This window comes from Rattus norvegicus, chromosome 13 (genome assembly GCF_036323735.1).
Source record: "Rattus norvegicus strain BN/NHsdMcwi chromosome 13, GRCr8, whole genome shotgun sequence".
Classification (NCBI taxonomy): domain Eukaryota; kingdom Metazoa; phylum Chordata; class Mammalia; order Rodentia; family Muridae; genus Rattus; species Rattus norvegicus.
In genome coordinates this window covers 70,336,459-70,358,760 of record NC_086031.1, presented here as the reverse complement: position 1 = coordinate 70,358,760, position 22,302 = coordinate 70,336,459, and the positions used below count along the sequence as shown (strand labels likewise).

The 22,302-nt window shown below is 40.5% G+C and overlaps 1 protein-coding gene across 5 annotated transcripts in view; it reads right to left on the bottom strand.

Annotated features, from left to right (window-relative positions):
• Window positions 1-22,302, bottom strand: part of Acbd6 (acyl-CoA binding domain containing 6) — a 135,563-nt gene that overhangs the window by 53,838 nt on the left and 59,423 nt on the right. For 3 of the 5 annotated variants that reach the window (XR_005492218.2, XM_006250031.5, NM_001011906.1), the window contains one exon: window positions 12,457-12,546. The exons of the other annotated variants lie outside the window; for them this stretch is intronic. Coding sequence is in view for 2 of the 3 variants with exons in the window: in XM_006250031.5 (XP_006250093.1) it covers window positions 12,457-12,546 (90 nt within the window). In the remaining variant the exon portion in view is untranslated. The remainder of the gene's footprint in view (window positions 1-12,456; window positions 12,547-22,302) is intronic. 5 annotated transcript variants of the gene reach the window in all.

The following is a 22,302-nucleotide window of genomic DNA, read 5'->3' as shown; positions in this document are numbered from 1 at the left end:
CGAAACACTCATTTTAGAGAGTGTTTTACACTTTCTCATTGCTATGCTCAATACTAGTAAACATTTCTTTCTCAAAGCATCTTGGCAATCTAGGAAGAAAGTACAATTCATAAAATTCGTGACTGCACGGGAAATATTAAGAGAAGTCATTAAGAATTTGCAGAGAAAGGCTGCTTCCGCAGTGCTCCACCTCCAGAAAAAAATCAAATGACAAAACACACAGGGTTTGGGCACTAGCAGCTGTTTTCACACCTGGCCTTCATTAACTTGCAATGTTCTTAATGGAATAATAGCAAATCACACAGGTGCTTTAACACATTAGCCCAGCCTTTTCCAATGACTCCTTAATGAGGGGAAATACACCAGGGAAAACAGGAAAATTAAGCACAGTGGCATGACATCTTTTCTTACATGTGAGTATTTGAAATATCGACAATGATTTAATGTAAGGGATTTCAAATATGTATCCTTTCTGTCAACTATTATAAAATGTGTTTAGGACAAGGAATTCAAATCTTTTGACACTCCCCTAAGACTTCTATGCAAATGTTTAATCCCCCCCAACCCAGTAAAACCTTTCTTTCCACAAAGGTCCTCTGCTGTGCTCCAGGTCTCACTTTCTCCCTGGGACAGTTACCCCTTTCTTCTCCCCTCACTTCCTGTGCACCAATTCTTTTCAGACTCACATCCTCTGGATCGAGTGCAGTTTTGCCCAGGCATCACAGTGCCAATGATGGTCTGTCTTTGAGACCCTGAACTTATTCCTAATACTTAACATCACTAAATGGAATAAAGTCAATGTGAAAGTATAAATATCAGGATCTAAAATTCCCTGTTTGCAAAGCATAAACAGCAACAAAAATAGAACAAATATAAGAAATGGGCAAAACCTATATGAGGCAAATCCTAAAGACTCCTGAGTACGTAAAGACGATTATCCAATTGGAGACGATATTTTGCTTGGAGAGAGTTCAGTGCAACTCCAGTATAAATAACCCAAGCTCTTTTATGCAGCAAAATGGTGATACCTAAGCTCATATTTTACAAAGGCAAGAACATCCAAGAAAACACTTAAAAGAGAAACTGTGAGGGAGAAATAACTGTCCTAGTGTTGAGTCTGCTGTAAGACTTTTAATTAAGAGAGTGTACATAAATATGAGACCAGGAGAACTAGACACAAATGCACACGGGACTGCAGTAAATGAGTGTGGCAGCTTCTAGGTTCCATATCAATCCACAGTGCTGGTTAGACTAAGTAGACACTTGGGGAACGATGTGAAAGTCGATCTGTCTGTCCAACTATACATCCAGAGATCTAACTGTAGACTATGAAACCAAGCAAGCACTAAAAGAGAACACACATTCCCTTTAAGTTTTCTGCAGGAAAAGCATTGTTTGTCTAGTGCCTTTTGGGGAGATGCTCTCATTATGAAGAACTGACTGCCGTGGGACTTGCTATGTAGACAAGACTGGCCTCGAACTCACAGAGAGCTGCTTGCTTCTGTCTCCCAAGTGCTGGGATTAAAGGCATGCACCACCATGCCCAGCAAGAAGCTTTTGAAAACTCTGACTTAAGATCCAGGACAATAAAAATTCTACCTAGCAATTAAAAACATTTTCACTTACACAGCAAAAAGTGCCATAAAAAAATGAGGGCAAAATATCTGCTTCATATGCCACAAAGGTTAATATTCTTAATATAGAGAGATACGTCAAAACGGAAATATCAAAAGAATAAACTTGATAAGAATGTGTGGACAATTTACTGAAAATAGACATAAATTGCCTCTCAAACATAAACGTATGATGAGATGAACACTTCACTTACAGAAATATGCAAACTCAAATACCACTGAGGCCAGTTCTCTGTCAAGAGTAAACATTTAAAATATAAAAGTACAATCTGGGCTGGAGAGATGGCTCAGTGGTTAAGAGCACTGACTACTCTTCCAGAGGTCCTGAGTTCAAGTCCCAGCAACCACATGGTGGCTCACAACTATCTGTAATGGGATCTGATGTCAGCTCCTGGTGTGTCTGAAGATAGCTACGGTGTGCTCACATATAATAAATAAATAATTAATTCTTTTTTAAAAAGTACAATCTATTGGCAGCAAGATATACCACAAGGTGGTAGGGGATCAGGCATTCTCACGGACAGCTGGGAAAATGCAAGCCAGGAAACTCCTCTAGAAGGATGTTTGACAACACCTACCGAAGATACAAATGCACATACTTTTGACCCACTGACTCTACTCCCAGAACTCTCTCTGAAGGTCTAATTCCAACTATAGGGAAATACATATGCATTAGGTTGGTAATTGCCGAATATTGGAAACATACAAGCCCATACATGGGAGAGAGGGCTCTGAATAAAGTATGCTACATGCACAAAGAAAAAGACTGAATAACTTATGTATGAATAAAAGAGAAATCACTCAGAGAAATGAGATGGAGTAACTTGTAGAATATGTTATGTGAACGGCAAGAGAATATTTTTTAAAATCTTAAAAATTGTTATTATGTGTGTGTGTGTGTGTGTGTGTGTCAGAGTCTCTAAAATATACCTTACCTATAAGAAAGAAGATGGCTGATGATGGATTAAAGCGTTTGTCCCAAGCCCTGAGTTTGATTCCCAGGACCCATAAGGTGGAAGAAGGAGAGAACCAATCCTCAGAGTTGCCCTCTGACCTCAGCGTGTGGTGCTGTGGCACATGTGCACCCAATAGCACAACATGATTTCTCTAAATAATCATTTATGGACTAGAGAAATGACTCCGTGGTGAAGAGGACATACTTCTCTTGTAGAGGACACAAGTTTCATTCCAGAATCCACATCGGGCAGCTCACAGCTGACTATAACTGACTGCAGCTCCAGAGGAGGTGATGCCTGTGGCCTCTGTGGGCACTTACACACACACACACACACACACACACACACGTACGCACGCACACACACCACACACACACACACACACTCGCACACACACACACACCACACACACACATACACACACACACCAAAATAAATCTGAAATATGTTAATTAAGCAAGAAGGAATATATGAAAAAACCATTGTCTAAGGTTGTTTCTACTGGAGTGTGATAAAGACCACGAGTAGAAGCAACTGAAGGAAGTCCATCACTGAAGGAAGTCAGAGCAGAAACTCAAGCAAAAACACAGGTAGGAACCATAATGGAACACTGCTTACTGGCTTGTTCTTTATGGCACATCCTGCTTGCTTTTTCTAAATAACCTAGAACAACTTGCCTAGGCTGTAGCACCGCCCACAGTGGGCTGTATCTCTCCCTATCGATCTTAGTCAAGAAAATGGCTGATGTGATGGCGCACACATGAAATACCAGCTCTCAGGAGGCAAAGGCAGGAAATGTCTGTTAGCCAGCCTGGTTTACATAGTGAGTTCCAGGACAGACAGGACTACATAGACATAGCATGTCTCACACAGAAACAAAAACACAAAAATCAAAAACAAACAATAACAAAACAAACCAAAGAAACCCCACAAAAAGTAAGTAACATACATACAGAACAATGGCTGTTCTCCTTATGATGAACATTTGTCCTACTAATATCAAATCTACTCCTACCTTTGTTCCTCAACAGAGACAATAATGCTTTTGTTTCAATATTCAATTATAGTCATTATTTTCAAAAAAGATTTTAAGATTTATTTTTAAAATAACTTTTGACGATGTGTCTGTGTCTGCAAGGGTGTGGACATGTAAATGCAGGTGCCTGCAGAGGTTGGAGGATTTGGACGCCCTGGAGTTGGAGTCACAGGCGCCTGTGAATCACCCAATCTAAGAACAGAACTCCAGAGCAGCCAGGGGTCTTAACTTGCTGAGCCACCTCTCCAGTCCTTCTGAAACTATTTTAAGTAACAAAGCCAACACAGCAGTGGATATACTCAACTGAACTGAGATGCTGACAGTCAAGATCACATCCACTCCCACAGTCCTCACAACTTATCACAACTTATTACTACGTTAATTTCAAGACGTTAAAATGTAAAGGAAAACATTTCATCCTAGAGCTGATTAAATGTGGTTGTTTAACACATCACAACTGAATGTTGCAGCCAAATACTGCTGCTTTGTGGTTCCAAGGCTCGACTCTGCTGACCCACAGCAGCTGCAGAGCATATTGGCCATGTCTCTGTAAACTGCTCTTAGAAATGGGCTGAAGAATTGAGAATATGAAAACAGTGGACCACTCGCAGATACTGAGTAAGCTTACAGTCTACATGTATACCTGTGGCATATCTACTTTATTATTTCATGTCCCAGAATCATCTGCGTTTGTAATAGAAGAAAAGGCAGCCGCTTATTTCTTTGGGATGTGTTTCTTCAAGGGATGTTCATCGAAAGGAAACTTCACATGTCACTAAAGTTAGAAAAACTGATGAAAAATCAAAAGAACTGGGAAACTATCAAAACTCTCCTTTCTGATGGTTGTAGTGAGATCATGAAACCATGCCTCCTTTCAGCTAAGTAATTCTATATCCCAATCTACAACTGTATGTGTATGCATAAAGTGATTTACAGGTACTTTCAAATTAAATTATTTGTACTCTGAAACTTTTAAGGAAAATGGTTTCTTTGGGAAGAAGCAGCACATTTATCTTGCAGTTTTTCATATATTCTAATTATACCATGTATTCTGTTCTTGCCAAGGATATAAAATCTACAGTTGGGAAAGACATTTAAATAAAAAAGAAAATAAAAAATAATTTGAAAACGTAGCAAATGGCATAGAAAAGTGCTCACTACATAACAAATCTATATGGCTGGTTTCCGGTTCTAGGTAGAATTGACACTGAATCAGGGTAGTTTTCTCATGACAGCATTTTTTTGGTTGGGGGAGGGATGTCATGTATACCTGGGCGTGTGTGTGTGTGTGTGTGTGTGTGTGTGTGTGTGTGTGTGTGTGTGTGTAGGCCAGGGGATGTCAGCTGTGGCCCTGAGCTCTCCCCAAGCAGGGCCTCTATTCAATCCACAGCCTGATAGCTCTGCTAACCTAGCAGCTTACTCTAGAGATTTACCTTCCTGCTCTCCCAAGTGCTGTAATTATAGGCAGGCTGCCAAGCTTATTGGGTACTTACATGGGTCCTAGGGACTCCCAACTCCAGTGTTTTTGCTTGTGTGGCAAGTGCTTTATCCACTGAGCCATCTCTCTAGCCTTGCAGCATTTTTTAAGTTTGGGTAATAGACAAGATTGTAGTTATAAAGACATGTGGAGTCATGGAAACAAAAGGCAAACTAACTAAAGCAGGGGGGTACTGGGAGGAATCAACTGTGTCTTGTGGCTGCTTCTCTGGCACCGCTCTTGACTCTGCAAGGACTCTGCCAGAGCTTAGTGCAAGTGGAACAGACAGTGACAAAAATAAAATCAGCACAACTTCTGGACACAGAGTAGCTGCTCTCCCACACCATGTGTAGAGAGCACACAAAAATCTCAAGCAGTCTTTAAACATTTTCTGTTTGAAGAGATGAGGGGGGGTGTGTCTCAAACAACAAATTGTAGAGACAACAGTGGTGGTGACTCATGCCTATAATCCCAGATCTCTGGAGGTTGAGGCAGGGGGATCATTGTAAGTTGAGTTGAGTCTGGGGTACATAGTGAGTTCCAGACCAGTCTGGGACATACAGGAAGATCTAGTTAAAACCAAACCAACAAAACAAAGCAAAAGAAAAACACAAACAAACAAAAAACAAAAAGCGAACTCCACAAACTAGCAACAACAATAGAAGAGAGGAAGCAATAGCAAACCTTCACCTCTACATGACCAAACTTTAGGAGCTGTGAGGTAAAAAGCTGGGGAGCATGGAACGTGTGGAAAAATCTTAAAAGCCATCAGAGCAAGGTTGGGATTTTTTTGTTTTTTGTTTTTTTCTTTTTTCTTTTTTTTCGGAGCTGGGGACCGAACCCAGGGCCTTGTGCTTGCTAGGCAAGCGCTCTACCACTGAGCCAAATCCCCAACCCAAGGTTGGGGTTTTGAACTGTAAAGTCAAGTTTGTAATTCCAGTGTCTTAAATAGATCTAGGAATATTCACATTTTAAAGTCCTGTCACTTTTAGTAAGTCTTTTTCTCAAGAAATGTGTCCATTTTATCTGAAGAATAATAAGAATTACAGCTAATTCCTCTGTAGAAAATATGTGGGTTATAAGACAATGGGAGGACAACAAAGGACAGAAAGACAGACAGACAGACAAAACAAAAAACAAAGACACAAAATTTCCAGCCAATATACAATGCTTTCTCATCAATCACTATTGCATCTAAACTGTAAGTGAGTCACCGTCATACAAAGAAAGGATGAGACACTTCAACACTGGAAGCCAATGCAACAGCACACATCCTAGTCAGTCTTTCAGGCTAAAGGAAAGATACCAGAGGTGTCAGGGAGGTTTAAGGAGAAATGCAAAGTATTATCAGGCAAAATACTATCTTAAAAGGCTATCTGATTCAAAGAGCACCTTATGAAATCTATTAAAAAAAGAAAAAAGAAACACACCATAACCATAGCAACACTGGCAGGGAAAAGAACAGAATTAAACTATTTTACAGTTCTTATATTAATCAAGACACAACAAGTATATTACTCTAACTTGTAATTTCCACTACTAAAAAGCAGTTTTTAAAAGATCTACGAAATAAACTCAATAGAGAAGGCAAAATTCAACAATTAAAAAAAATACCTGATAAGTGCCAAACAAGTTAATAAAGAAAGAGAGACCAAAAGCACTCATCCAGGTGGAACAAACAGAAAACAAATAGCAAATCAGTGCGCTTAATAAACGATAGCAGTAGTCTCGTTAAATACTAACGAATGGAACACGGGGAGTAAAGACAAAGTTATTTATCGTACAGGACAAAAATTAAGGCCTAACAACATGTTGTTTATAAAGAACATATGTTAATATGAAAACACAGTACACTCTCCACATGTGCACTGAAGCTCTTACCTCCCACGTGAGAATACCTGAATGGCCTTTAGAAGGTAACTACGGCTAGACGAGATCAGAGACCTTGACACTGAGAAAATGAAAATTCCCAGCCCAGTACTAGATGCAGATAGAGATAGAGAGATGGATGGATGGATGGATGGATGGATGGATGGATGGATGGGGAAGCAAGAACCCCAGTTTTAGAAAGTGCAGTACGTAATGAGACTATCAGAAGGAGAGGCAGTGGAGAGTTGAGAAGATCAGAAGGAATATGCAGACGATGGTGGCTGTTAATTTCCACAGTGACAGTTGGGGAAAGCTGAGAGTCTGAAAACAGATTTCCACCTTTGTGGTCAAGTGTTTTGACAAGGCACCACAGGAGTTTAATGGAAGTGGAAATAGACTTTAAAAAAAATATATGTATATATGTATATATGTACATGTACATGTATGTACACTGTAGCTGTCAGACACACCAGAGGAGGGCATCGGATCCCATTATAGATAGTTGTGAGCCACCATGTGGTTGCTGGGAATTGAACTCAGGACCTCTGGAAGATCAGTCAGTGCTCTTAACCACTGAGCCATCGCTCCAGTCCAGAAATAGACTTTTTAACAAATGATTAAACAACTAGATATCTACATATAAAAAGTGAAGTTGAACTATTATTTCATACTCTATGCAAACCATCCAAAAGGAATCAATTACCAAATAGATAACCTGTAAACTTCTTAAAAGGACTTAATTATCACAATCTTTGATTAGACAATAGTTTCTTGGAAATAATACTAAAAACACACAAAAATAAAAAAGTAAATAGGATTCACACTTTTAAAAATTTTAAAACAAGAACATTGTTTCAAAAGACACTATCAATAAAAGAAAGATCCACTGAATACAAGAAAATATTTGCAAATCATGTATGTGAAGAGGTCTGTATCCAGCATACATAAACAACCCCTTCAACTCCATGACAGACAACCCTGCTTTTTTTAAAGTGGACACAGAACCAGCCGTGGTAGCACACTCCTTTAAACCCAGAACTCAGAGAGAGGTAGGTGGATCTCTGTGACTTTGAGGCCAGCCTGGTTTACACAGTGAGTTCCAGGCCAGTCAGTGAGACTTTGTCTTTAAAAAAAATAAATAAGTAAAATAGATAATATAAAATAAAACAGACATGGTATCTGAATAGAAAATTTCCCCATGAGCATGTGTAAATGGTCAGTAAGCACACGGACAGAAACTGGAGTCACTGTCATACACCTGAACATCGGAAGCCCAATGAAACACCATTTTATATGTGCTTAGGAAACAAGTGTCAACGGGATGTAGAGGACTGGATCCCTCATACTGGCTGGTGTGTATGTAAAATGGTACCACTCTTAGAAAAGACATGCAGCCCCTCAGAGTCACACCCAGAGTTATCCTACGACCCAGCAATTCTCCTCCTAGGAACACATACTGAAAAGAACGAGAATTTAAATGTACATCCACATTCAACAATGTTCTCAGCCTGCTTTATTCATAATAAACGAAAAACTGAAGGGAAAAAAGAAACTTTAACTGTCCAACAGCAGCATGTGTGTACGATGGAATATTACCCAGCTATAAAAATAAAGAATGAATGAATAAATAAATGAATAAATAAATGAACAATACATGTAACAACAGATATCGCCCTCATAAATACTGTGTTGAGTGTAAAAGCCAGATCCAATGCCTATATTCTACACTGTAGACTGAACACTATTATAAAGATTCACATTTCACCAAGAGCCAGAAGGGATCAGTGGTGAAAGAAAGCAGAGTAGCAGTCATTTCAGGGTGGTACAGGAAGTGTGGATTTTAACAGGAAGTAGCTTAAGAGAATGAATCTGCTAGTTCAAGAAATGTTGCCTTTTGATGTAAATGGTAGTTACAAGGGCAGGTGCATGTGCATGTGTGTATCCCGTATCCTTAGGATTTATATACAATGTACCTTGCTGAATTTGCTTTATACTTCAAAAAGTTTAAAGAAAAGAAAAGTGGTTATATGGAAAAGATGAGACTGCAATGCATTCAAATTTTACAGAGGCGAGGTTGAGAGCTTAAACTTAGGATCGCTCCAGGGATTCTCTAGGCTCTTGCTTCTCCCTCAGTAGGACAAGAAAAGTATGTGCACAGTACAGGGCTGATGTGGTGACTAAAACAGTGCACATAAAACACTGGGCACATGTCAGTGCTGGGAGAAGTTTCACCCCACATTCAGAGGTGTCGCCAATGGTTTATTTACTATGCCGTAGTTTCTCGCATTTTGGAAACCTTTTACCACAAATAGCTAGCGGAAAGGCACACTGAAGGCACACTGAGCTTGTGCTTCTATTCATCTAGGCAAATTGTGTGTGCTTTGATCTGCCTCAGCCTTCACACTGGTGATCCCACACAGAATCTCACACTCCAAATGTTTTTAATGTTGCCCTGGTTAGTCTGGTGGTCAACATGACATGCTTGAGAGTTATCTGGGAAGGGGAGACCTTCATCTTACTGGCCTTCTGCTCGTGTTGTGATTGTGAAAGACCATAAAAGACTGTGCTTACTAAGGTAAGATGTAGAGAGCCAGCCAACCGTGAGTGGGGTCATCCCTGGGTAGGCGGCCCTGGGCTGTATAAGAAAGCTAGGTGAACGTGACCCAGTGAGCAGCATTCCTTCATGGTTCCTGTTCTAAGTTCTTGCTCGAGTTCCATTCCTGACCCCTCAGTGATGGATTGGGACTGGAAGTTCAAGCCAAAATAAACCCTTTCCTCCCTAAGCTGCTTTAAAGTGTTTTATGTCAAGACAAAAGTATCTATATCATGTGCTGTGGAGGGGTTTCAAGAACTGAAAAGATGAGTCTGCACAGACACACACACACACACACACACACACACACACACACACACACACACACAGCATTTACACCATTACCCTAACACTAAATATGACAATACCCCAACTTCCAGAGTGGAAGCAAAAGTCACAAGTAAGCAGGAAGAAACAAAATATCTGTTAACACACACCAATAGATGGAATCATAAAAGATCTTTCTTAGAAATAAATATTAGTTCCAACCTCACCAGTTCCACAGAATCCAACCAGTGCAGTTCAGTAAAGGAATTTATGAGACGGACAGAGTAAAATGACGGGAATACACGGAACAGACCTGACACAGCTCTAATCATTTCCCTCCAGGCTCTCAGGAAGGTTATTGTTCAGTTGATCACATCAGCCTGCCTGTGCTGGGTTAGTACCAAGATCTATGGCCAAGCAAACAGTCCTAATAAAATTGATTTTCTTTTTTTGGCAACCAATAAGCCAGTCACTAATAATATTGTTTAAGAAAGATTGAGTCATGAGGGAGGTGAATCTTTATGTCCATTTATTGTGCTTGAATTGTCTCTATTTGAAAAGTGCTGTTCCGTAAGGAAACCAAAAGAGAAACAACAGTGGGAAAGTCCTTCTGAGACCCAAGTGCAGAAGCCCTCTGACTTGGAGGCCTGTAACCAGCTCAAGCTGAGAGAGCCAAACCATTTCCAATATCGGCATAGAGAGATCAGATTATAACTGTCGAGAACAAAGTCAGAGCACCGTAAAATGGCTGCGTGAATGCAGAGAACCAGGAGAGCACTGTGTCAGGCAGCACGGTCCTAACCCATCCGTCCTAAAAACTTGCATGGAACCTTGGCTGCATTAAAGCTGGCGTCCACGATGCTCTAATGTCACACAAGGCAGAGACTGAGACTGTTAGACTGTTAGGCTCGTACTAACCCAACACAGAACTGGCAGAAACCTCAGACAAGGCCTAGTGTGGGGACACCCTCCTTTAAAGTACCCTTGACGAATTTACAGTCCTGTGTGGGCAAGTGTGCACGGGGGGGTGGGGGGGGTGGGGGGGTTCTCTCGTTGCTTTAACTTAGTGAAAGTAAAGTGAGGGTAAGAAGACAACTTCAAACATTTACAAAATGAGAAGCAGCACTGTAGAAAAATTTCTGAATGAACAGTGAAGTCTTATCCAATGTTCAAACGTTTGAAGCTATGCTTGTTAGGAACACAGCCTAAGAACATACGGAAGAACAGAGTATGGGACAGGAGAACAAGTCAGAGGTAGACTGAGATGAAGCCAGAGACTACGTTAAGGAAGCTGCTGCGAGTTGCAAGAAGCAAGCATGGTTATTCAGTAAACATCATTACAACGACTGGCTGGGCATCCGGACTGGTTATTCAGTAAACATCATTACAACGACTGGCTGGGCATCCGGACAAAGTAAAATCTCTATTAACATTTACAAAACATTGGGTAATTCTAGATGGCTCAAAGAAGTCATGAAAGGGAGAAAATTTCAGGAAAAAGCATGAGGAACAGTTTTAACATGTCACATATGTATTAAACTTTGTCTTAAGACGCATAAAATGTTTATAATCTCTTAAAATTACATAAAATATTTATATAATTCTTTTTTAAAATATTTTTACAATTTATTTGTTCTTTTATGCTATGAGTATACTGCAGCTGTCCTCAGACACACCAGAAGAGGGCATCAGATCTCTTTACAGATGGTTGTGAGCCACCATGTGGTTGCTGGGAATTGAACTCAGGACCTCTAGAAGAGCAGCCAGTGTTCTTAGCCACTGAGCCATCTCTCCAGCTCCTATATAATTCTTTTAAAGTTATCAATATAATAATAAATTAGGCAAAAGACATGAACAAATGGGTCACAAAAGTATAATATAATATAAATTTTAAAATATGCCAGAAGAGCTGGGTGGTGGTACACACTTTTAATCTCAGCACCAGGGAGGCGAAGGCCAACCTGATCCACAGAGCCAGTTCTGGAACAGCCAGGGCCACACAGCCCATCCCAGCCCCTCTACTGCCAAAACCCAAAAAGGCTCAGTACTGCTTAGTCGTTAGGAAAACGTAAATCGAAATCATGTCACCATTGTCATTTATGCTCATACACTAGCGATCTAGTCATAAAAATGAATGAGGTCCTGTGGTGTGCTCCACCACTTACACAGCTTGAGGGTAAGTATGAGAAAGAAAACAGGAAAGCACTTGCCTCATGATTCTGCGGAACTCTACAGCAGGGGCTCGAGTGACATATGCCTTAAGACATCTAATCACATACATTTTTCTTATGAGAATTTTACTTCAGGTGTGTGTGTGTGTGTGTGTGTGTGTGTGTGTGTGTGCGCGCGCACGCGCGTGCATATTAAAGCTCCTTTGTAGAGTTGCAGAGCTAGCTCAGTGGGTAAGAGTGTGGGCTGCTCTTCCAGAGGACCCAGATCAGATTCCCAAGACTCACAACCTTCAGTAATTCCTCTCAGAGGATCCAATACCCTCTTCTGGCCTCTGTCGCATTGTACACATATGATGCACAGACATACATAAAGGAACAACACCCATACACATAACAAATATGAATGAATCTTAACTAAAAAGAAAAGCAAGCTCCTTTTAAATGTACTCTTACCTGACAATTAATGCCGGCTTCACACTGTAGCAAGACTTTCACCAGCTCCTTATGTCCTCGATCGCATGCCCAGTGGAGCAGAGCTCTGCCCTGTGAGTAGCAAATGGCAAAGGAACTTGTTAAATATGTGTGGGCCATACAGAGCTCACAGGCTGAGGAAGATGGGAAAACTGCTGTTCTAAGAATGATTTAAGGTGCACTATGGGAAAGCAATAGACAAGCAATGGGAAGGCCTGAGTTCTACTTCTGATCTGATCGCACGCTGGCCCGTAACTGCTTTGGTTTAATCACTCTCCTTACCTGAATAACGGAAAATGGTAATACAAACAACAAGACCAGTATCTGAGTTGGGCTGCCGAAACGGCCTGGCCCACAAAGATGCCTGCTGCAGGCCTGATGACCTGAGCTCCACTTCCAGGAAGGGAACTGCCCGCTGCCAGCTGGCCTTTGGTCTTTGTGCAGGTACACATGTGTGCACATACTTGCACAAATAAACATATGAAATATAATCAAAATACTTGAGTGAATGACCTCACGGCCACGCCATGTCTTCAGCCACATGACGTACTACTACTATGGACTTCTAGCTAGCAAAGACTTACAGTACTATTAATGTGCTTTTTGACTGTCAGAAAATCTTGGTGTACCTAATAAGTGAAGCCTATTCTCCTGCCCCAGCAAACAACCCCTCCTAGGTTGCTGGTCTCCTCTGAACAAGGGGGTGAATGGTGTATGGCATAACTCTCCTTTGAGGGCAGCAGTGATATCTCATGGAGAATAAGATGCTTTTCCACACTGTAGAAAAGATCTAAATATACAGAAGTTGATGCAAGGGAGACCTTAAAACGCAGCCTCCAAGGTAACTTCTCTAAAGCTGCCTAGGCTGCTTTTTACCACTCAAGACTGTCTGGATGCATGTGTCAGCCTAACTAGTCAGGTAAATAGCCAGGACAACTTCCTCCCTGCAGATTCCCTTTTGTATTGGTCTAACTTGCTTGACTGATTTTATTGATCTGTGAGTTTCTACTTTCTAACACAAAATCCTAAAAAGGATCTGGCACACATAAAAATTGTAAAAGAGGGAAACAAGAGTTTGAAAGTGTGGATGGCAAACTGTAGGTGTGTTTTCTTACAGAAAGTGACAGCTACTGTCTTTGGTAACATAGGTAAAGGTGGTTTGTTAACGGCTTAGTAGCTTTAACCAGTCTTCGTCACTTCACATAAACAACAGAAATGAGCTCCGAGGGGTTAAGTTTGTCTAACTCCATCTTTCTGTTCCATGTTTTTAGTTATATTTAGAAGATATTGGTTAATTATAAATTTACTTGTTCCTGGACACTTGGCCATTCGTTAGTTTTTTGAGGATAAACAATATTTCCAGTTCTACAAACCTTGGTTAAGTCTTTTAAAAAGTCAAGCCATATTGTTGTTATTTGTGTATTCATATAGTAAATTTATTTCAAGGTTTGTGCCAGTGGATATTACTGGTGCTTTCTGAAGTTAAAGTTTAAGGACTTGTTCCTACTATGTTCATCTATAAGGGCACAGGGGAAATTACACATTTTTAATACTGTGAACGTTTGCACTGAATAACCTTTTCCCTCCTCCTGCAAGCAAAACTGGTGAACAGCGGATGAAGAAACGGAATTCAAAGCTCTAATGGACCTCTTTGAAGAGAAGTGGCTTATGTGGAGCTACATGGGCCTCTGATGGAAGAAAGCTAATCTGTTCAGTATTTTGTGCCTTTTACTAAAATGGCAGCTTAACGTTGTGTATCTGCTATAGTAATGCCAAAGCCGGTGTTTTTAGTGGAAAAATTACCTCTTTGCTTTGTGCTGTGTACGCAAGATTTCTACAAAAGTAAAGAAAAACCCTTTTTATGGCTCGCACAGCTTAAAGTAGCTGCCACACAAACATGGGCTCACAGTTGAGCTGCTTTTGTTTTATTCTAAATAAACTGTTTCTCTTGAGGGGAAAAAAAAAGAAAATCAGTCTTGTGTGGTGGTGCACGCCGTTAGTTCCCACACTAGGGAGGCAGATAGGACTACACAGAGACCCTGTCTCAAAAAAAAAAAAAAAATCAGATAAAAGCTTATCATTTTTAGTCCAATTTAAGTATTTGGAGAGTAGGTAGTAAGTTCAACCATTAGTAAGACTCACTGCATAATTAAGGTGCGTGACATACTTACATGGTGTACATGAGAAGGACATCATCGTTAGAAAACCTAGGACTGCGTACTCATACCACAAGATGAATAGGTAATTTCTACCTCTCAAGCAGGCTCCTGACTTTGCCTTAGGTCTGACCCCGTCATGTTTCACCGACGAATGCTGACCTATGGCTCCTTCACTGTTGTGATGGGAGAGCAGCTGAGCAGCACATCTCACCGTTAATGGGGTTATATTTTAAGTTTGTCACATGTGGTGCCAAAATTTACTTTAGAGGAGACACCTGTGGGCGGAGTCGGGTGCTCTTCCCTTTGGATGCGTTTTCCAGAAGGATGGCGTACAGTCGGGCCTAAGAAGGATGATGCACTCGCAGACATTTGCACTTGCTTTTTAACACGTATTCTGACCTGCACTGTAATTAATTTTTGTAACACATTATTTTAATGGTACACTAATTAACCTTGAATTAGAATAAATTCTGACAATGACTTTCTGTAGAACTGCTAGAGAGATCCACATCAATGATTACTGTTTTCTGGAGTAAGCATTTACAGACAGACAGACAAAGCAGGCTGGGGACTTCGCCTGCATGTAAATTAGATGAGGAAGTGTCAGGACAGCAGTGCCTGTACCCTTTACTTCCTCAGGTTATCGTTTCTGAGAGCATGCCCTCATCTAAGATGATTCCCAGTGAGGACATAACCAGTAATGCAGAGCCGCCTCACAGTGGGAGACAGGCTCAGGGGCGGGCGACACCGCGGTTTCTTCCCGTTTTGGTTAACATCCCGCATGGGCTAACAGAATACAGCTGTGCACTACCGTAGGTACAAGAATTGAGCTACATTCGCTCAAAAACTTCTTCCAAATTTGTTTTAATAAGTAATATAATCTCTTACAAATTTTTGAGCTAAGTATATTTCTCACTACTAAAAAATATAATGTTTCTAGTTTTAAAATCCTACTGAAAACTATCTTGGTAGTAGCTAGGGGACGAGAAGATGGTTATTAAAAAGGTTCTGCTAGGCCCTCAGAACACTACAAGCACTGTATGGAGAGCTCTGGGTAAATTCTGCAATTCAAATGTAGTAAATGCAGGGAGGGAAGGTTCTCATCTATTAACATGGTGTTAGCATGTCTGGTGTTAGCACGTCCTCCTTAGACAGACGGATGACTCTAAAGTGCTTTGGAAGGCACAGTAGCAAACGCTATTAAGTGGTATTACTTTTATATCTTCTAGAAAACAGAAAGTGGGTCTCAGTACTTTAGATGTTTCTTTGATATCGTTAATTGTCCTAAACCATGTAGAATTTTAAAATGAGACTTTTCTCCTACACACCACAAAATTAAATGCAGATACTTAAATGAGTATTCTTATGGTATTTAGAGATCATATACAAAGTATATGTACCCTGTCTTATTAAAAAAATTAGGTTTAAAAAAAAAAGGAGAACAGGTTAAAGCTGCTATATATACGTTTTTGAGAGTTCTCCCCTTGCCATTGTATCAAATATTTATTGGGGGGGGGAGTAACCATATAATTAGCAGATAATTAAACAAGTAGCCAGTCAGAAGAAGGCAGATACATGTGATCCAACTGACATAAGGCCTGCAGAGCACTGCGAAAAGAATGGGAGAACGCCCTGAGAGGTCCAACTGCTGTCAGACCTGGCCTCCAGATGTGGACATGAACAAGAACACGGTAAACTGGAACTTCCACACTACAGACAGTGGAAATCAAATAAGCGCCACTAGAAACTGTCCAGAAGCTGCTGTGGGAGCTGAGAATCCATGGGCTGGACATCTAGCTGGCTGTGTAAACACTGCTTCCCTCACTGGTATACCGATAAAAGGGGAATCTGCTGCATTTACGGTACCTGTAGGGGCTGAGGATTTCCCAGAGTCCCCAAAAATAAGAAATGTCACTGAAAAGCCCCTGGAATTACCTTGCGACTTTTGACTCTTTCATGAAAAGAAAGTTTCTTAACCGTAGCATACTTGTCTGTATGTTTGTCCGTGAAAAAAATGCCATTATGGCTTAATAAAGAATACCATAAAGTACATGAAAGCTTTGTTTTGTCTTTTCTATAACCTTTAAATAAATTTTAAATTATTTAAAAATTATTAATTAATATTAATTATTAAATTGTCATTAAATTTATTAATAAATTTGTTAAAACTATTTTTAAATAAAAAATTAAAACAATAAAGGAGACTGATGCAGTGTGACAGAGCTCCAGCTGAGGGAGATGTGTTATGGGAGGGAGACGACTGCACCAACATACACATAAATACAGCAGCAACGGTATGTGTCCGTTACCATCTAAGAGAGAAGATGTCTACTTCATCCAATTAAAGCTACTTCGCTATCTGATTCAGCAGCAAGTGTGAGTTTCTAATGTAATGTATGACTGTAGCAGTTTTGCTAATGAAAATCATAGCCACTGGTTTTAAATGCCATTGCCTGTACCAGTGCAAATACGCATAATTACAGAGTTAGTCATGTGTTTCCCAATCAGCGTGGAGAACAAAAGTTCCTTCAGTTTAGTGTCTTGTGTGTGTTTTTTCTTCTTTTCCTTTCCAAATCTCAAATAAAATCATGAACTTGGCTTCAGTTCAAAGGCTACTTAAATCTTTAACTTTCTGCTGGGTTAACACTGTCAGTTTTATCATAGTTTTCAGCTGTGTCTTGAGCCAAAACTGTACATTACATTATGCTATACGACACCGATTTAAAATAAAGCAAGGGGAAGTGACAGGGTCAACAGAAAGGTGACCCTCAAAGTGTACAAAAGAGCAAAGACATACAGGTGGTAGCTAATGATACCAGTTATGGCTTCGGCGGTCAGAAGGGAAAGAACCAACCTAAAGCAGCCAGTTGTGTAAGTACAGAAACCAAGCCTCGTGTGTGAGCACACTGGGGCTGGTGGTAGACACGCACTGAGAATCTGTCTCCTGTGCAGGCTGAATATGCTTGGTCTAGGGAATGGCATTATTTGGAGATGTGGCCTGGTTGGAGGAAGAGTGCACTGTGGGTGTGGGCTTTAAGACCTTCCTCCTAATCACATACGAGACAATCTTCTTCTAGCAGCTTCAGATAAAGATGTAGAACTCTCAGTTTCTCCTGCACCATGCCTGCCTGGGTGCTGCCATGCTCTTGTCTTGACAATAATGGACTGAACCTGTAAGTCAGCCCCAATTAAATGTTGTCCTTTTAAGAGTTGCCTTGGTCATGGTGTCTGTTCACAGCAGTAAACCCTAAGTCATCCTCTAACATTGTTAGCACATCACTACTGTGTTCTAAACTAAACTCGAATTACTGTAAAGATTTAAAATACTATTCAAATGTCATCAGTAAATATTAAGTGTTTATTAAGTGTTTATTTATGCAACTTATTGAGAAGTAATATACAAGACAAAGTTATATAATTTATGCTTATTTTCATAATAATCTGCTTATGCCATGAATATACTTTACAAATTATTTATACCTTCTTTCCCCCTTAAAAGACTCTTTCTTGAGGCTGGAGAGGTGGTGCAGAGGTTAAGAGTACTTGGCTGCTCTTCCGGAGGACCCAAGATTGGTTCCTAGTACTCACACTCATTGGTGGCCCAGGAGGGTTTATAACTCCAGCTCCAGGGGATCTGATGCTTTTTCCTGTCCTTCCAAGACATCACTACACATGCAGTGAGCACTGAACACAGAAACAGCCCGCCTCACAGACACAGCTCTACTCACATACACAGCCCTGACTCACATACACAGCCTGCCTCACATACACAGCCCCAATTCACATATACAGCTTGACTCACATACACAGCTTGACTGACATACACAGCCCTGACTCACATACACAGCCCTGACTCACATACATAGCCCTGACTCACATACACAGCTTGACTGACATACACAGCCCTGACTCACATACACAGCTTGACTCACATACACAGCCCTGACTCACATACACAGCTTGACTCACATACACAGACAGCCCTGACTCACATACACAGCCCTGACTCACATACACAGCCCAAGCTGGTATATGAAATGAAGAGCGGCTCTGACAGTCGACCCTTCAGGTTTTCTCATAATTCTCATGCTCCAAACATTTGTAGATATTAAAATTACAGTAAAAGTTGTAATTTAAATGTAAAAGCCATCCCATATAACACCGAATTCCTATACACTTTTTGAAACACACCTGACAGAAAATCTTCCCGAATAGAAGGAATAACTACAAGAACTTTTCTCTTACGCAAAGTACTATCTCCTAATTTCGTCAACTAAAAAGACCATGGTACTTTCTCAAATTAGAAATACATGTCCTGGGTGGTAAATATGATCATATTTTATTAAACACATATGTGAAATTCTCAAAGAATAAAAAAAACTTCTTCTAGAAATAATAGGCCTCAGCTGAAAGTGTGGCCCAATGCCTAAGGCCTGAGACTTAATCACACAGCAAAATAAAAATAAAAAGGAAACAAAGGAAACATAGCTTCTGGCTTTACTATGTTATGAGCAATTACATAGTAAATATGGACGAATATGGACCTATATATACTCAGGCAGCCTCACTGTACAAGAAAACACAGCTTATTTAAAAGGCCTTTCATATACATATTTTCCTACTTTATGATAGTCAGGTCCAAACACGTGAATCTTAGATAAAATGATTAATATATTTAAAATAATTTACCAATTTATTGTGTCATTTTTAGTATAATATTTTTAGCATAATAGTTCACAGTATATGTGCTTTTCACTTTATGACTATAATGAAGTTACAAAGTTCATTATACGCAAATTTTATAAGCAAGAAATGTAATTTTTAGTCACATAAGGGCGAGACTAAAATTGTTTGAATTTGTTAGGTGAGTATTTTCAATAAAAATAATAAAGATAATGGTATCTTCAGAAATCCTGTACAATTTGCACAGAAACGCCTTAAATTCAAACTCAGACTCATGGACAGGCTGCCCTTTTGACACTAAACTCCCTTCTCAGCTGAGAAGCCCAACTTTGCGGCACTTAATTTAGTATCGTCAACGCTCACCAAATGTTCTACTTGTCAGAGCTTTCGAGGCCATGAAGCACTACAGTTTATTTCACTTAGGCTGTCAAATCTGATTCTGATTTGAAGCCCCAGGTCCCCATGTTCTTAAATTAATTCATAGAAATCCCTGATCGATAATAAAGGGCTTGCCGTAAGTATTCAAAGCTCAGCCTGCATTGTCATGGTTGGAAAGGCAGAAATCTGCTTGGAGCAATGAGAGAACCCAACTGAATTCTCGGCGTCTCAGTCTATGAATGTGTAAGCACTTCATCTGTCGTGGAAACAGTGTTCTGGCAGGCTGGGGTACCGGCAGCTGCGTGGGTAAGAAACCGGAGGAGCTGAGCAGCCGCGCTGATCCAACACTGAGTGGTCAAGAACAGCCTTCCCAGTTCTTCCAGCTCCATCAACAAGAATGTGTTGCTGTGTAAGCTGTTTGCAGTCACTCACTTACTCGGACTACCCACTACCCTTTGCAGAGGGCGCACTTGGATATGACCTTCACAACTGCTCGGGATGAAAGGGGGAGGGGAGGGAGGGAGGGAGAGTGGCTGCTGCAAACCCTAAGTGAGCTGGGCACCTGTGCTGCTCCCTGGCTTTGCTGCTGCTCCCTGGGTCCAGAGGCGAGCACTCTGCTGGACCTCACTCCTACCTGGCAGCTGTCTGCACTGAAAAGGCAAATGCTCACCTCCAAATGTCAGCTCTTGCTTGTGGGATAAAGAAGAATCTAATTTAACTTAAAGAGCTCCTGTCACTATGGTAGAGTAAGAAGTAAAAATGCACTGCAGACTCTTACAGACGCTGCACCAAGTACTGTTCTGGAAAGATAAAAACGCTAACGGGTCAAATGGTATTTGCATACTTTCTATGGAAAGTGGCTCTTTTTTTTTTTCTTTTTCTTTTTCTTGGTTCTTTTTTTCGGAGCTGGGGACCGAACCCAGGGCCTTGCGCTTCCTAGGTAAGCGCTCTACCACTGAGCTAAGTCCCCAGCCCCGGAAAGTGGCTATTGAGAGCGAGTTCCTTCATTTATTTCTTAGTTTTGCTATCACTTTTCATTCATATTAAAGTTAACAAGGTGACAATTTTGTGTGCTCACCGTGGTGGGTACAATTTACACGCATATATTAACTCACTAATACTCAAAGTGATCCACACAAGCACCACTATCTCCATCTATCATTAGGAAACTGAGGCACAGGAAGCTCCACGTGGGTCGTGGAGCTTGAAAGTGATAGGGACCGGATGTGAATCCATGGGGTCTTGCCTCCACCATTATTCCATTATCTCTACCTAGTCACTCACTAGTTCATTAGCTATTCAGGGAGTATGCCGAGAATTCTGAGAGAATTTCAATGAGCTCTCAAGCCATTCATACTTTTTTTTAAAAAAGGAAGCTACTAGAAGAGGTGACTCACAAAAATGGGAAATGAATAATAAAGGAAAAGGTATGAAGGAGATGCTCCAGGAAATCAAGGAAGTAAACAATAAAAGAAAAGCTCACAGGACACAGAAAACATGAAGCCAGGCAAGAGAGAAAACAAATCTCAAAACAGTAAAAAAAGGCCCAGGATGACATGCACACAACAGGTCAAGACAAAATGTTATTCCACAGTAAGTAGGTATTACTATGTACAGTTATATAGTCATTGATTCTTTTTTGCCTTGCTAGTTTGTAATCAGAAAGAACATCCCACCAAAAATCCTTGGTCTTGTGACCTGTTCTGGCCAAAGGAATGTAGGTAGATGTGATATCTAACACTTGTAATGAAACATTTAATGGACGTGGAGTGTGTGTAGAGGGAGGCCTGGCTGTGCCTATCTTTAGTTCTTCCTACCCCACAGTATCTAATTCATTGACCTTTTACCTTTGAGAGAAAAGCCACTTGAAATGAAGAGGAACTGGGCCAAACAAAGCCAGGAGAACCTGCAGAGGCCTCAGCTAATCCCAAGCCCTTCTGAAATAGAGAGATTACCATCGAACAGGAAATGAAGTAAAAGAATATCGGAATATGGGAAATGTTATCACCCATGACCAGAAGGTGATATGAGCAAGACGCTGTAAGCTGCTGAACTCTGGGAGTTGTTCATTTCTGCAGCAAAAGTTGATTAATAACATAGTACAGTTGACAGCTCAACCACAAGCAGTGTCTACACAGTGTAGAATTATAAACACCAATTTAATATTCTACCAGAAAGCTGAAATTTAAGAGGGCAGAGAAAGACAGAGAGCAAGATGATTAAAACAGGCAAGTGCAAATACAAAACAGAAGGCACTCAATAACTGAAAAGACAAAAGTGTGTCATTTAGCATGATATATAGAAATTACAAAAGAAGTAATTAAAGAATTCAAAGTTTTGGCCTCAAGTGAGCTAGAGTCAAATGTATTCTAGTATTTGTAGAATAGTAATTTACCCTTTCACCTCCAGAAGTCACTGACAACATAGTATAGGGAGGATGCTTCCTAAAGGTGAGATGCTACCAAAGGCTGCCTGTATACAGAGCTCTTAACTACACACAGTTATTGTCTGTACCTCAGCAGATCGCCCATGGACGCTGTGTGTCTCCTTCCTAAGAGCGACTGCGTTTTAGCCATTTGCTATTAGATCTCCCTTCTTTGTTCCTTTG